Raw genomic sequence first — 15158 nt, 5'->3', positions numbered from 1 at the left:
ACTAAAATGTTATCTGCGGGGAAAGACATTAGTGCAACTTTAGTTTTAGCTATATAATATTGTGTCTTTCATAACATTGTATTTCAGTTTGCCCTTGTTTAATTTTTGTTACATGTTTCAGAACCCTTGCACACACACACATCACCCAATTCATGGGTTTCAAATGCTAACCGCATCTTTGAAGTTTGCCCTACTTTACTAGTTCACAAAAAAGATAATATTCATCAGGAATGCTGCAATGTTTGATTGAGATTAGCACTGCCAGCTACTTTAAGGTTGCTGTTATTTCTAAAAAATTAATTAATTTGGTCTGTAGAGCCAGGAAGGCGGGTCATCAGTTTTGAGATTCTGACACGAGTTTTAAGGAGCTGCAGTTTGGAAATCTCAACTGTTCCACAGAGCTTCTCCATCCAGGACGTCTGATCTGGTATTTACTCAACTGGTACTGGATTCTGTAAGGCATTTTTATCGCCTACTGTTGGTCTTCTAATTTATTTAATGCATCTTCAGAAACTCAGGGCAGATCACAAGGCTGTGCAAATATATAGAATTATTATATTATATATATTTATAATATAAAATTTCGGAACCGTATCAGAAACAAAACCTCAGGACACATTACTGTCAAAGCTAATTTTCTCCTTCTGTTTTGTGATTGTTTTATGGGAATGATGATTTTAGAGTGGCTTTGTGTATTGTCTTGTGCCTCATTTGATATTTTAGCCTTTAAGCTTTTCCTTTTTTTTGTGAGATTCTTTGGGTGTTCTTTGAAATGAAAAGGTGTACTGGCTTTGCTTGGGTTGTGTTCTTAGAAAACATAAACCATTTATTTTGCTGCTCTGTAAAACGTGTTGTAGCTTGCATTAAACAGTATGTGTAAGCAAATTATGGGTTACATCATCATCTAATTTATATAAACATTTAGGGCCCAGGTTTACATAGAGTTGAAAAGGAATATTTCAGACCCTGAGATCACAGTATCAAATGCACATAACCATGATGGTGGTGGAGGAGCAGCATATATATGTATTTGGTCAAATAGTTCTCAACTGAGGGACTTTCTGTGTAATAGATGTACTTCTAAAGACACAACATGTCTTTGCCAGTGTCTAGAATCTAGTGTTCTGGTACATGAACCTTAGAATCACAGAATTATAGAATCCTAGAGTTGGAAGGGACCCTACCTTACTTATTTCTAAGTGAAGATGTTGAGAATGGAATGTTAATTTGTTGATCTTCTGTTTCAGGTCAGCTGAATTTACACAAACGTTTCTTTTAATCGTTCCTGTTCTTTACCCACATTGCTGCTGTTCTCCAAAGGCAATGTCTTCTGTGAAAGTTGAGGTTGTTGTGAAACCATATTGCAAGCTTGGAGAGTCACCTTTATGGGAGGAAAAGGAAAATTCACTTCTCTTTGTGGATATAGTTGACAAAAAGGTCTTCCGATGGAATTCCCTTACTAAGGAAGTACAAAGTATTCCTCTGGGTAAGAGCAAAACTGTCAAAAGAACAAACAAAAAACCTCTACTGATTTTGCCATTAGTTGTACTAAGACATTTCTTTCTGTGTGATCTTCAGAATTAGGTGATCAGAAGCAGCATCACGTGTCTTTAGGTACTCTCTGGAAGTTGCCACAGAGATTGGGGAAGCTGCTGGACATTTCCCTGTGCTCTTGGGGCTGTTCTCTGCATTAAGAGCACTTTATTATAGTAATGAAGTGTGAAAACTGCATAACAGATTAGAATGTTTCAGGAGGGCAGCTGTGTTGGTCTGCAGTGAAATAGCAAGACTCCAGTCCAGTCCAGTCCAGTCCAGTCTAGTCTAGTCCAATCACACCTTAGGGATCAGTAAGATCACCAGTGTATAAGCTTTCAAAACTCTATTCCTCAGATACTTGTAGCCATACAACAGGAGAGTTTGTGAACACAGACATATGTACTATGCAGTCAGGTAGGATTTTTTTTTTTGAAGAATCTTACACAGAATCATTAATAAGAAAAAAAAAATAACACAAACTTTAAAATTCTGGAGGAGAGGGGAATCAAACAGTTCTCCAGTTTAGAGGCTGCTGCTTTTAACCACCAAACCAAGGTGGTTCTCATAACAGAATAATTTTGGAAGACATAGGGGACTTACCACTGGGTATAGGACATATTCATCTCTTTGCTGCTCATATTATCCTGTTGCCACCATGTTATATTCTGCTGATGTAATGCCATTTCCTGCATTATATCTGCACTCTGTCTGACGTCTAATATGTTTGTTAACACTGAGATGTGAAGCCAGATAAACAGAGCAGTTTTCTGAACAATGAGTCAGCAGCCATTCATGCCAGTATCAGAGAAGTATTCAGGTCTAACAAGATATAGAAGACTTTGAAGTCAGTCAGTCAGTGATAGACATACAGACAGATATGGATTTTAGCCACAGAAACTTGGCTCTCATCTAGAGAACAAAATAGAATTTTCAAAATTGGATAGGCAATCATATACATGGAACACTACCAGATCAGACAAATGATGGACCAGAATTCCCAGTAGAATAGATTTAGAGTCCAGTGGCGCCTTTAAGATCAACAAAGCTTTATTCAAGGTATGAGCTTTTGTGTGCAGGTACACTTCCTCAGATACAATGTCATGGAATGGACGGAATCAGTTCAAACTTATAGGTAGAGTGTGAAAATAAATTCATATACAGCATAATGGAAATTGTTAACAGGTTCCAGAGATAAAATAGGAAAAAACAGCACTTTCGATTTGTTTGTATTCACATGATTTAATTGCATGAGAAACATCTTGAGTTCAATAAATATGACTCAATGGGCAGGATAGATAATCAGTTGCTGACAGCAGTTAGCTGAGACCCTTCTGCCCCCTGCCTGTCCTCTGAAGCATGGAAGCATCTTGGGTCATCATCTTTGAAATGGAGCATTTGGCTGTCTCTGTTTGCAGACCAGAGAAAAGCCTTTATATATACAATTCCAAACTACATTGCATTACCATGTAGAAATGAAAACAAGACCCAAGGGGGAAAAAGATTCAAAGTAAATTTGTCTAACCTGGTAAGGAAATGTATTAATTACAGAATTCAAGCCAATTCCCACATGCTGTATTTTGTTGTGTTCATATCCCACTGTATTACCTTTTTGGATCTCAACACGCTTACAACAGATTTCCAGGAGATTTTCCTTCCAGGCTAAATATCTCTCATGTTTCAACAAAAGTTACTCAAGGCAGTATGGAAGCACTTACTCTGTTGCTATTTTATATATGCAACTTCTGATCTCCAATTCCCAGATACCGAAGTGAGCTTGGTGGCTCTTCGCAAATGTGGTGGTTACATGATTACACAAGGAACTCAGTTTGCTGCTCTGAACTGGCAAGAGAGGTCTGTAACCCCCATTAATCGTGTGGACAGGGATAAGTCCAACACTCGGATCAATGACGGAAAGGTGGATCCCGCAGGAAGACTATTTGCAGGTTGGTTGACCATGATTCACTTTCTTGAGTATCTTTAGTTCTGGTTGTAATAAATTGTGTGACTAGTTCCATTGCTTTGTAGTTGTTTTATGAACAGTAACCTCTCAAACCCATTATTCACGGGCCAGAATGCCTGTGCTGGCGTCGTCGTAATGCACGGTAGACCGTACTTGTAATGAAGGAATAATTGAGAAACAGCCTTGTGATGAACCATGGAGATTTGCTATGCAAATGGAAAGGTGGCCTTCATCTATTCAGTTTATTATGATACTAAATCAGCTTTGAAAGTGTCATTATAATCCAACCTTAACCACTTAACCATCTGCTTACAGATGCTCCATGCCTTCGTATACAATTTTACAACGTTGCGAGTTATTTCTGAAGATCAGAGAGAAACAAAGAAGTGTAGAACTGTTCTGATCTTCCTAAAAAGATTACTAACATTAATATGGTATACTGTGAATGTCACTCACTACAGAAGGAGCCGTGCTCTACAGTCTCAACCCTTCCCATTTGGCAGAGACACACCCAATGTAAATGAGGCATACAGAGGTGTCTGCTTTCCAGAAAGGCTGAGAGCAGGGCACTGAAAGTGTGCCAAAGTAAATATCCTTCAGTATTAAGGGACTCTTGGTGTTATTAAACAATGTGCCACCAAGAAAGGGTTTTTGGAGAGGTATGTTACAGTGGGATGCTGCTGCTGTGGCCAGGCCCTATCAGACTGAAGGGCCAGGCCCCAAAGCGTTGCTTAAGTATTTCTTTGGCTTTCTGAAAGCCTAGCTATGACAAGACTGAAGGAGAGACTCTTCCCTCTAGTGCTAATATGTGAAACCTCCTACAGAATCCACTTCACACCTGACCATTCAGGATGACCAAACTTTTGCTTTCCACTATCATCATCAGTGTTTCACGTTGAAGAGACTATTATTGGATGTCCATGTGTCGTAATATCAAAAACAGTTAAAATATCTTACCAACTAGCTATATGACAAAATGCTTAGTGGTATCATCAGAAAGTAATTTTAAGTTATCCAGTTTAATAGGTGGGCCATTCTTTTGTGGAGCGATGTGTATAGACTTTCTGACTAAATTGGAAGTACTATAAACCATCATATACTTAGATTTTTCTACAGTATCCAAGTCATAAGACTTGAGATTAAAGTTTGTTTTACCAAGGGGGGGAGGGTTGTCTCATTTTTTCACAATTGGTTGATGAGACCAAGCCTAATTATTTATGGTTTGATACTGAGATTAGGGAAAAGTCATACTGGAGCCTGTCTTTTATTGAAGAAGCCTTGGCTAAACCTGTCACACTCTTACTTTTGCCCTTTGCTTGTTTCTAGGCACAATGTGTGATGAAATTCCTCCAAGACTGATAGAACAGAAACAAGGTTCTCTCTACACTCTCTTCCCTGACCACTCTGTAGTGAAAAACTTTGACTGTGTGGACATCTCCAATGGCTTGGATTGGTCTCTGGATAACAGAACATTCTTTTACATCGATAGCCTCTCGTACTCTGTGGATGCCTTTGACTATGATCTGCAAACAGGACATATCTGTAAGGTTTCTTGTTTCAGGATCCATAAACTGTTCAACTGATTTTATGTCAAGTATCATACTTGCTTTTATGAATATTTGCAATATTATAATACTTATAGAGGAGAAATATTGGAATAATTCAGCTGCTTTTAAACTGTTCCACCTGAATATTAAAGACACAAATACATTTATGTAAGAAAACATAATAGTAATTATTTAAGATGCATCTCTTTTTGTCATTAAGGTCAGTTAAAAGCAGAAAATATTATACATTTTAGTTAAAGAAGAGCATTTGCCCAGTAGTTTAGTATTCTTTATTTACACTTCTATACTGCCATTCCTCCTTGGTGTTCCCAGCCATATACATTATGATGATGTAATTTCTTACCTGCCTCCCCCAAAGTCTCAAGGTGGGTTACAACATATATAAAACCCCCAAACCTTAAAAACCAATATTAAATACAATATAAAATTCACAATAAACATCAACCCCATAAAACAAGATGCTGCGACACAAAAAACTCTACCCGGACACAAAATCTCCCAATTAATCCAGAGGGATTCCCTGGTGGTTTTCCATCCATACATCAAACCCTGTATATATTGGATCAGCCTAGCAACAGCATGGTTGTTTTACTACTGCAGAAAGTATGCTTCTCTTTTGTTCTAGAGTGCAGGTGGCATGTGGTTTGTGATGAATTATCGGGAAGTGCAGCACATCCCTTAATGTGAGTGCACTCAGCTTGATTGTATGGTGAGAAAGGGCGGGATGCACTCCAGCAAGGAATTAGTCTCTGCTGTATTCGAGTATGTGACATGGTTAAATTGCATGGCCTGGGATTAAACTAAAGAATCACACCTGACTTTGCCAATGGAAAGACTTCATATTTCAGATCCTGGTAGTTGCTTGTTACAAAGAACATTATTATTGAAAAAGTCATTATTACTGAAAAAGCCATTATTGAAAAAACGTGGTGATGAAGCAGTGAAAAACTCTTGTCTGATTGTCTACTGTCTTTTGTGTGCTATCTTCAAATGCAGTTAAGTTGAAGTTAATATCTACAGATGACCTTGCTAACCCTGAAGATGTGCACTACCACTGTCCTTTGAAGTCAGCTTCAACTGCATTTTGCTAACAAAGGATCATGCTTCTTATCTGTTTTTGGCCTTCCAACTAGCTAGTCCAGCTTGGCTTGCTTGTCTAGCACAAACACTGATTACTTGTGTCTACTTAACATGTATTCTGTGGAGGCCTGGATTAGCAATGGGCAAGATGGCTAGTAATACCTCCACCTGCTGTACTTTCCTGCTGTAAGGTCCCCTTGAATAAAATCAGGTTTCTTTAAGACTTGCATTGTGCAAGTTAGAATCTGTGTTTGCCTGGCCCCAAGGTCACTGGGTGCCTCCTCCTGGATTCAGACCTGGACTCCTGTAAATACTTTGGCTTAGATCCTCTGAATGAGGTCTGTGAGGGTCTGTGCCATGAAGCATGATTCCTCTTGCACTGGCACTCTGTTCTGTGTAAGGGCTGTTACCTTTGCACTAATGGTTATTCTAGCACTAGCGGATGGGTGCTTCACAGCAGCGACTGGCATGCTGAAACTTATTCATAGGATCCAAGCCCAGTTGTTCAGATGTAAGTCACCTTCTCCCAAACACCTTGTCAGACAATTAATTTTATGCTGATATAGTTAAACAGTTAATTACATGTAGAATAAATTGAAAAGGAAGATGATAACTTTCAATAAGAGGTATTTACAAAATGCTATTCAGGTGTACTAAACACTATTCATGAAAGTTTAGTTGAACAGGGCCAAATTACTCAATATTGAATTGGGCTGATTATTTACAGAGGAAGGAATTCACAACCAGGCCTTCAATCCGATGACAGGCATTTCTTGCATGACGTAATTAAAGACTTGTGCCTACTGTAATTAAAGAGTTGTGCCCACATTGTGCCATTCCAGCTCCAAGTACTGAGTAAATCTTCGTGGAAGATTTTGGGCTGGGTGTGGTCCCCCTCCCTTTCCTGACACAATGCAGCAACATGGTTGCTCAACAGCAGCATCTGGGAAAATCAAGCTATGGCACTTTTTAGCCTTTCTTGTTTCAGGGAACTGTTGACTTATGAAGTTGTGATTTATTCCCTAAATTGTGCCATTCTCTTTCTACAGCCAACCGCAGAAGTATATATAAGATGACAAAAGAGGACCACATCCCAGATGGGATGAGTATCGATACAGAAGGGAAACTCTGGGTTGCCTGTTACAGGGGAGGACAAGTGATCCGTATAGATCCTGAGACAGGTAAGCAGCAGGAAAACATAGGACAGAGAGAGAGGTGACTCTACACATGCACTCCCCCCGAATGTGAAGAATAAGTCCTTCCCAGGGCCATTCTGGCTTGGGGAGATGGTGCAGGGAGGAAACTGAAGCCCCTGCACCATAGTCTTGATCTGAATCAGGGCCCTGCACACCTGGGAGATAAGTTCCCTCATACCTGATGTGAGACTTTCTGAGGTGAACCGAAACATACTGCGAAAAATCAGCATGTTTGGCCCACTGGTGTAAGACAGACACACAAATAGGCACAGGGGCAGATAATGTAGCTCAAACTTTAGTCAGAGGGTTTTCTTGAGGAGAAGAGTAGGTGGGAGCCTTCTTCTTACATATTTACACATGCTAAATTATCACAAAATGATGCACTGCTATTATTTCCCATATTAAAATTACTTATTTGAACTTGGAAGAAACAGCCAAATCAAGAATCCTAAGAACATCCCGCATTCACCAAAGAATCTTTTAATTAAAACACGGTTCACAAGCTGAAAGAAGCATTTTTCATTACTGTCTTAATTATCATTATGTGTAGCAACTGCTGATTTGTACAAAGTGCCTTTCAACAGTGAATAGTGATTAAAAGTAATCAAGTTAGAACCATCCAAAATGAAAGCAGAAAACATGAAGTGGTAGATCAGGTTTTCTCAACCAGGGTTTCGTGAAACCCTGGGGTTTCTTGACGGCACTGGAAGTGATTCCCAAATGGGGGGGAGTTAATTGGTTTTTAAAATGTTTTTTAAATTTGTTAAACATTTATCAGGTGATATGACCATCTATGGTCATGCCAACCTGCTCTCTCCCCCCTCCCAGTAACTCTCTCTCTCAATCTAACTCATTTGGTTGCTAAGTAACTTGTCAGGTGTAGTACTTCCTGCTGTTTGGGTCAACGGCTGGATAAATATATAATCATAAGATCATTGTTAAAAGAAGAAAACCCAATAAACTCCTCTAAAAGCAGATGAAAGTGAAAGGTTGTTGAACTTCCTAAGAAGAGAGCTCATAAATTATTGTAGCCATAGAGGATATTAGAAGGACAAATGTATGTATATTATATGGGGAAATTGGGGGTCAGTGGGTCTCTTGGAGATTCTGAACTGAGCACATTTCAATTGATTATCCAGTTTGGTCCTAAGAAGGAACATATGTGTTTTAATAGGAAGACGGATGCAGATTGTGCGGCTGCCTGTTAAAGAGACTACTTCCTGCTGTTTTGGTGGGCCTGATTATTCAGAATTGTACGTCACTTCTGCTTCCCTAGACACGGATGTGGAGCCACAGACTGGCAATGTTTTCAAGGTGAATTAGTAGTTTCAGTGGTTTTAAATTGATGGGGTATATGACAGGCTACAATGAAATGAAGCATGTTCATTTTACGATTTATCATTTGGATCCTGTGCTATGTAAACAAAGAGGCCCTTGCACAAAACTTCCAGCCTCCTCCCTGCCACGGGCTTGGAAACTATGTCCTTGTGGGTTGGTGGACTTCCACAAAGAGTGTGAGTGACAAGTGGGCTCTGTGTCTGAAGTGGGGATGGAGAACTGGAGAAAATCCTCTTCTTCCACTGGCTGGAACACTTTAAATCTGTGTTTATAAGACTGATTCCAATTGACTGGTTTTCTTAAAACATGCTGCAACTCTAATACGGCTAGAATTCTTATTGAGGTTTTTTTTTTTGCTGAAGTCTGTGGGGAACAAACTAAATATATCAGAATAGATGCAGCAAACGTTTGTTGGAAGAAATGATTTCTAGTTAATTACCAGATATGTTGATGACTCTTGTGTTCTCTGTCCTGCCTTTTTGAAAACAGATAACTGGACTTGGAGTGAAGGGACTCCCGCCATGCTCATATGCAGGTTAGCAATTAACCTTTAAACAGAAAACCAGCACCGAGAATAACAACAACAAAAGGAAATCTCAAAGATTTGCAAGTTTGGAAGTCTTTATCTCCTGGTGTGACACAGAGAAAGTAAAAGGGAACATCACACAAATGTATGAGAACATTTTTAATTTACCAACATATTGTTTATGGCCTTTTCTGTTTTTGAATTAATTCCCTTCCTAATAAAGGTTGAAGCATGTTACAATAAGTGTAGGAATGGCTTTCAGAACTGTGTTCAAGCACTGAGTATTCCCCCAAAAGACTTGAAAACAGAGTCATAGCTGTCCTCTGGTAAACAGCTACATTTGTTTCACTCAGTTTCATTCATCTAGCATTTCTTCAAGCTATTGCATACCTGTTCTGGCCATGCAAGACCATTCTTTATCTAAGGCGTTGATTTTGCGGTTACCTCCAGCACAGTGGGTGAGATTCAGTGGGTGTTTCTGTGATCAAGAAGGGGAGAACACAAGCTTCTCACCTCCTGCTGCAGCCCTAAATGACCCTGGAGGTACCTCAGAGGCTTTTGAACTCTGGTGCTGGAACTCTGGTGCTAGTCCCTTGGACTGCAAGGTGAATAAACCGGTCAGTCTTAGAGGAGATCAGCCCGGACTGCTCCTTAGAAGGCCAGATCCTGAAGATGAAACTCAAATACTTTGGCCACCTCATGAGAAGGAAGGACTCCCTGGAGAAGAGCCTAATGCTGGGAGTGATCGAGGGCAAAAGAAGAAGGGGACAACAGAGAATGAGGTGGCTGGATGGAGTCACTGAAGCAGTAGGTGCAAACTTAAATGGACTCTGGGGAATGGTAGAGGACAGGAAGGCCTGGAGGATCATTGTCCATGGGGTTGCGATGGGTCGGACACGACTTCACACTTAACAGCAACAACAAATATGCCTTGGTGCTATGAACGATGAGCCAGGAGAATTATAAATTGTTAATAAATGTGGCCACAACTCTGTTATTCACCACACACACAAAAGCCCAATAAATTATTAAGTCTTTGTGATGGAGTCTTCCCATTGAGAGGAAGTGGCTTCCAGTCAACACTCAAATCATAACCTGCAGCCCCAGGTTTCATGCAGAGATGCCTGCAGGATGGATTAATAAGCATTGGAAGGGAGCTACTGAGGCAGCTAATCTTTTGATACCTAAAGGGTCCCTTCAGCTCTCCATCTGGGTCACAACACCCACAGCGTGGTCTTGTTACTTTAATCTGGTTGCTTGTCATTGCTGAAGAATCCCCACACCCAGGACTGTCAACCTTCTTTGTTGGTTTCCATTTGGCCCATGCTTGTTAGAAAGCAACTCACCCATCCCAGGTCCTGCCCAAGGCAAATTAGCAGGATTTCATAAGTGGCTTTTGTTTTTCATGGCTTCAATACAGTTAGGCAAGAACTCCGCAATAGGAAAAGCCACACCAAGAGGAGAAGCTGCTACATCCTACAGGTATTTGTTTGTTTTGAGATCAGGCTGTAGAGTCACACGTGAATATATTCCTTCACAAAAAGCCTGAGGAATCCCTCAAGCTGTCCTCAGCTAGTCAAGTAGCTCTTCTGAGTACTATAAGGTAAGAAAATTATTCCTTGGGCTGTCAACGAAAGGGACCGAACAAGGTATCTTGGAGAACATTTTTTAAATTTGGTAAAGCAAAGAAGGGAGATGGTGGTAATGGTATAGATGTGAGGATCCTGAAGACAATAACAACTTTGCAAGAAGAAACTATTCTGAGAGCATCAGTCGGAAGGATAGTAAGGAAAAGGGAACTCTGGATTAGGAAAGAATTATGAGATTTGTAATAGGCAAAATGAATTTGGAAAGTGACCATTCAAAACTGAAATGGACCATACCCTGTATGTTAACATCATGAGGTGAACTTATTTTTTTCTGGCAGTGCTGTGATGAGTACAGCTGCACTTATAGTGTTCACGGTTTCCGTTTGCTATCGCTGTTAAAAAGGTCCTTGGAGAGGAGGATCAGGAGATGAACAAAGACTCTGCAAGTACATGCCTGACAGGGGCTTCATATGACCGGATCACCTTGCCTTGTGTTCTGTGCCTGATAGGTATTTGTCTACAATCAATTCTACTGCAGGCTCCTTGGCTTAGATATACAGAGCTTGCTTTTCCGTGTGTAAAGTAGGGATAGTGCCGGGTGAATAGTGCAGGTAGGTACAGTGAGGTCAAAGCTTGCATCTCCCTGTCCCTCACCTTGCTGTGCTTTGCTGTTTGATCCCGAAATGACTGAATGAATAAAAGTCATATGTGTGCATATATGAATTTATAATGTTTTTAGGCATACTCTGTTTCTCTCTCACACATCAGCACCAGAATCCCAATGCTAGAAGGAGTTTGGGGGGTGGGGCACCATCACAATACTCCTGTGTCCATACTCTGCAAAGGAAAATTGTAATGGGTTGCAAAGTGGGAAGTTTTTCTCTTTAGCCAGGGGTAGGGCTATATTGGGAGAGTGCTATATTCCATGAGAATTTCATCCCTATTGGTGACATGGTTGCTAGCTCCCTAGAGCAGGGGTAGTCAACCTGTGATCCTCCAGATGTCCATGGACTACAATTCCTATGAGCCCCTGCCAGCATTTGCTGGCAGGGGTTCATGGGAATTGTAGTCCATGAACATCTGGAGGACCACAGGTTGACTACCCCTGCCCTGGAGAACCTAGAAAGCTCTGTCCTTTTAATAGAGGCTTATTAGCATGTTATTTGCCAGGTGAAAAACATCAGCAGCTCCTTTCCACACAGCACAGGACATTTTTTTCCAGACATGTTTGCAGTTCTAATGGATTTGGCATGAGGGTCCCATTAAAACCAAAGTAAATATCATCCGGACAGGATAATTACCCCAAATATGGTACATAACAATATTGGGGATCCCAAATAAGCCTCCTCAAACTATAGAAGATATCACAACGTTGTTGAGGGGTTTTTGTGTGTGTATGTGTGTGAAATCACTGTAGAACGCGGCTACTGCTGTACACCATCCTGCAAAGGAAACCCGGAAGAATAAATTTGGTATATACAGCATAAGTTTATATGGAATTAAACACCAATTGTGTCGGTATTGCACTGATAGGAAACAGATACAGAAGAAACAGATATGACACTGTAAAGAAGCTCTTATTTATAAATGATGTAAGAAGATTTGTCATTTCAAAAAGATCCAGGAGAATATCTTGCATAGTGCAGGGAATTGGACTAGATGACTCATGAGGTCATAGAATCATAGAATCATAGAATCATAGAGTTGGAAGGGGCCATACAGGCCATCTAGTCCAACCCCTGCTCAACGCAGGATTAGCCCTAAGCATCCTAAAGCATCCAAGAAAAGTGTGTATCCAACCTTTGCTTGAAGACTGCCAGTGAGGGGGAGCTCACCACCTCCTTAGGCAGCCTATTCCACTGCTGAACTACTCTGACTGTGAAAAACTTTTTCCTGATATCTAGCCTATATCGTTGTACTTGAAGTTTAAACCCATTACTGCGTGTCCTCTCCTCTGCAGCCAACAGAAACAGCATCCTGCCCTCCTCCAAGTGACAACCTTTCAAATACTTAAAGAGGGCTATCATGTCCCCTCTCAACCTCCTTTTCTCCAGGCTGAACATTCCCAAGTCCCTCAACCTATCTTCATAGGGCTTGGTCCCTTGGCCCCATATCATCTTCGTCGCTCTCCTCTGTACCCTTTCAATTTTATCTATGTCCTTCTTGAAGTGAGGCCTCCAGAACTGCACACAGTACTCCAAGTGTGGTCTGACCAGTGCCGTATACAATGGGACTATGACATCTTGTGATTTTGATGTGAGGTCCCTCCCAACTCTATGATTCTATGATTCTAGAGTGAATATGATGTGTTTATTATATTTCGTATGTTTATTTGAACGGAGGAGGACAATCAGAGGCTGTGTTTCCTCTAGGTAACTGTTGAAGTGTGGAAAACTGATCTGAAGCCTTCAGTAACTTAAATTTACGGAACTCTTCTCTGCCCCATCCCCTTGTTTGTGGATGTGCTGTGCAGCAGGTGAGAGAAAAGGGCAGTTGACAGGACAAAAGAGAAATGTCCTCCATTGAACTGGAAAATGTATGATACATATATGTTATCTTGCACAAGGAGCAGCTGGGAGGGGGTATTTAAACTAGATAAACAGTATGGGAGCTTACATCATTATTCTCTTATCCATTTTATCCTCACAACACCCTTTTGAGGTAGGTTAGGCTGAGAATGTGCCACTGACCCAAGGTCACTCAGCAAGCTCCCATGGCAGAGTGAGGATTGGAATCTGCACCTTCCAGATCCTAGTCTGACATTCTAACTACCACACAATATGGCATGAAGCGAAAGGGTTAAATAATTCTCCAGAAGCACTGCTTCCCTAACCAATTTCTGCAGTCCCTAATAGTAGCTTTGAAATTTGTAGTAGTAGTAGTAGTAAGTAGTAGTAGTAGTAGTAGTAATAGTAGTAGTAATAATAATAATAATAATAATAATAATAATAATAATAATAATAATAAATAGGTTCCTGATTACAGAATTCTCCAATAATATCACATTTGGCCCTTGAAGGAACATGCTCACTATGTACATGGCAGGCTGAAGAGTTGGGGACTATTGTAGGCAGAGTCTACGAGTTCCCTAGGTTGTATTGAGAGTGAAAAGCCTTTGTGTTGGAATGATATTTTGAAGACGTGAGTGTGAAGAAATCTTTAAAATGTATGGAAAAGAGGAATTATTCTTAAAAGTCACTGAAGAAGTTATTCGAAAACAAGATATCCACCCAGGGACTCGTTATGACTGTATGCTGAGATTACTGCACTTTGTTGGAAATAAACTGTTTGCCATCCTCAGTTTATGTGAATTTCTCCCGAAGAGTTGATTGGCCTGGGTTGTGCTGCTTTCTGTGTGAATGCATCCCAATTTCTGGCCTGAAGAACTGATTAAAACCCCAAATATCCTGTTGTTTAGTATTTTGTGCCCAGCTTTTCACTACCTGAAGGAGTATCATGAGTGGTAAAAGTACTTCCTGATGCTCAAAACGGCAATTAAGAGAGGCTGCTTTAAAAGAGGCAGGTATTACAGGACAGCATATTGACAAGATCCGGATAAAAAGTCACTTGATAAGCATGCTTGATTCATGTGACTGCTGACAACGTACAAATCACCGTCTACCTATGCCAAGATACAAGTAATATCTGCTAATTATCTGTTCCACATAATATATTTCTGGTAAGGCCTTGGAGGAGGAGCGTGTCTCATGGCTTAAATGCCACTCAGCGCTTAACACCCACTCAGGTCGGCTGTCCTGCCCCTGAGTGCCTCCTCTTCCAACTGGCTTTCCTGCCTGTCCTGAGGCCAGCCAATCACCTTCCATCTCCAACCCCTGACCACCTCCTCCTCCTTCCACTTCCCTCCGAGGTTCAGATGCTGCAGATCCCTGCTGCATTTGAGCTGACCCTGCCGGTGAATTCCCTAACAGCTGCCTGAAGCCTTTCCTGGTCTTGGGGGGAGGGAGAGGCCATCCACAGACTTCTTCCACTCCCCCCCCATCTAGTACCTGTTGTATTCCTGAATGCAACAGGCTTGGCCCCTAGTCTTTAACCGCTCCTGTGGTATTAAATAAAAGGGTAAGGCCACCTGGGGAGGAGTTAGGGCGGGCCCTGTCCAGGATAAAAACTCAGAGGGCCCAATCAGGAGCCGCGAAGCAGCTCCTGATTGGGCCCTCCAAGTGTCCATCCAGGGCCAAGCAGCCAATGAGAAGGTGCGCAAAGTGCCTTCCTATTGGCCCCTCACCAGGACAGACCAAAATTCCATTCACCCAGCCCAGTCTGGCTGCCAGTCTGCTCCTGACCACCAAAGGGACAGGAGGTCAGTAGGGCTGCCAAGGGGGATGAGAACAGAGGCTGCGCCAGCCC

General features: G+C 41.2%; 1 protein-coding gene across 1 annotated transcript; it reads left to right on the top strand.

Moving 5' to 3' along the window:
• The first annotated feature begins 350 nt into the window (after positions 1–350).
• LOC143840185 (regucalcin-like) lies at positions 351–9447 on the top strand. Its single transcript, XM_077343379.1, has 7 exons — positions 351–454; positions 1248–1486; positions 3297–3479; positions 4823–5038; positions 7194–7325; positions 8515–8654; positions 9168–9447. The coding sequence occupies exons 2-7, from the start codon at positions 1324–1326 to the stop codon at positions 9216–9218; spliced, it is 885 nt and encodes a 294-aa protein (XP_077199494.1). The 5' UTR covers positions 351–454; positions 1248–1323; the 3' UTR covers positions 9219–9447.
• The last annotated feature ends 5711 nt before the right edge of the window (positions 9448–15158 follow it).

The sequence above is a fragment of the Paroedura picta genome, chromosome 6, assembly GCF_049243985.1.
Source record: "Paroedura picta isolate Pp20150507F chromosome 6, Ppicta_v3.0, whole genome shotgun sequence".
Classification (NCBI taxonomy): domain Eukaryota; kingdom Metazoa; phylum Chordata; class Lepidosauria; order Squamata; family Gekkonidae; genus Paroedura; species Paroedura picta.
Note: the sequence above shows the minus strand (reverse complement) of the source record. Positions and strands in the feature narration are given on the sequence as shown.

What these genes read in the sequence shown, in the direction of transcription:
- LOC143840185 (XM_077343379.1), top strand. Translation starts at nt 1,324, where the DNA reads ATGTCTTCTGTGAAAGTTGAGGTTGTTGTGAAACCATATTGCAAGCTT. An exon ending in AGTACAAAGTATTCCTCTGG is followed by an intron (nt 1,487 to 3,296) that starts GTAAGAGCAAAA and finishes TCCAATTCCCAG; the next exon opens with ATACCGAAGTGAGCTTGGTG. An exon ending in CGCAGGAAGACTATTTGCAG is followed by an intron (nt 3,480 to 4,822) that starts GTTGGTTGACCA and finishes GCTTGTTTCTAG; the next exon opens with GCACAATGTGTGATGAAATT.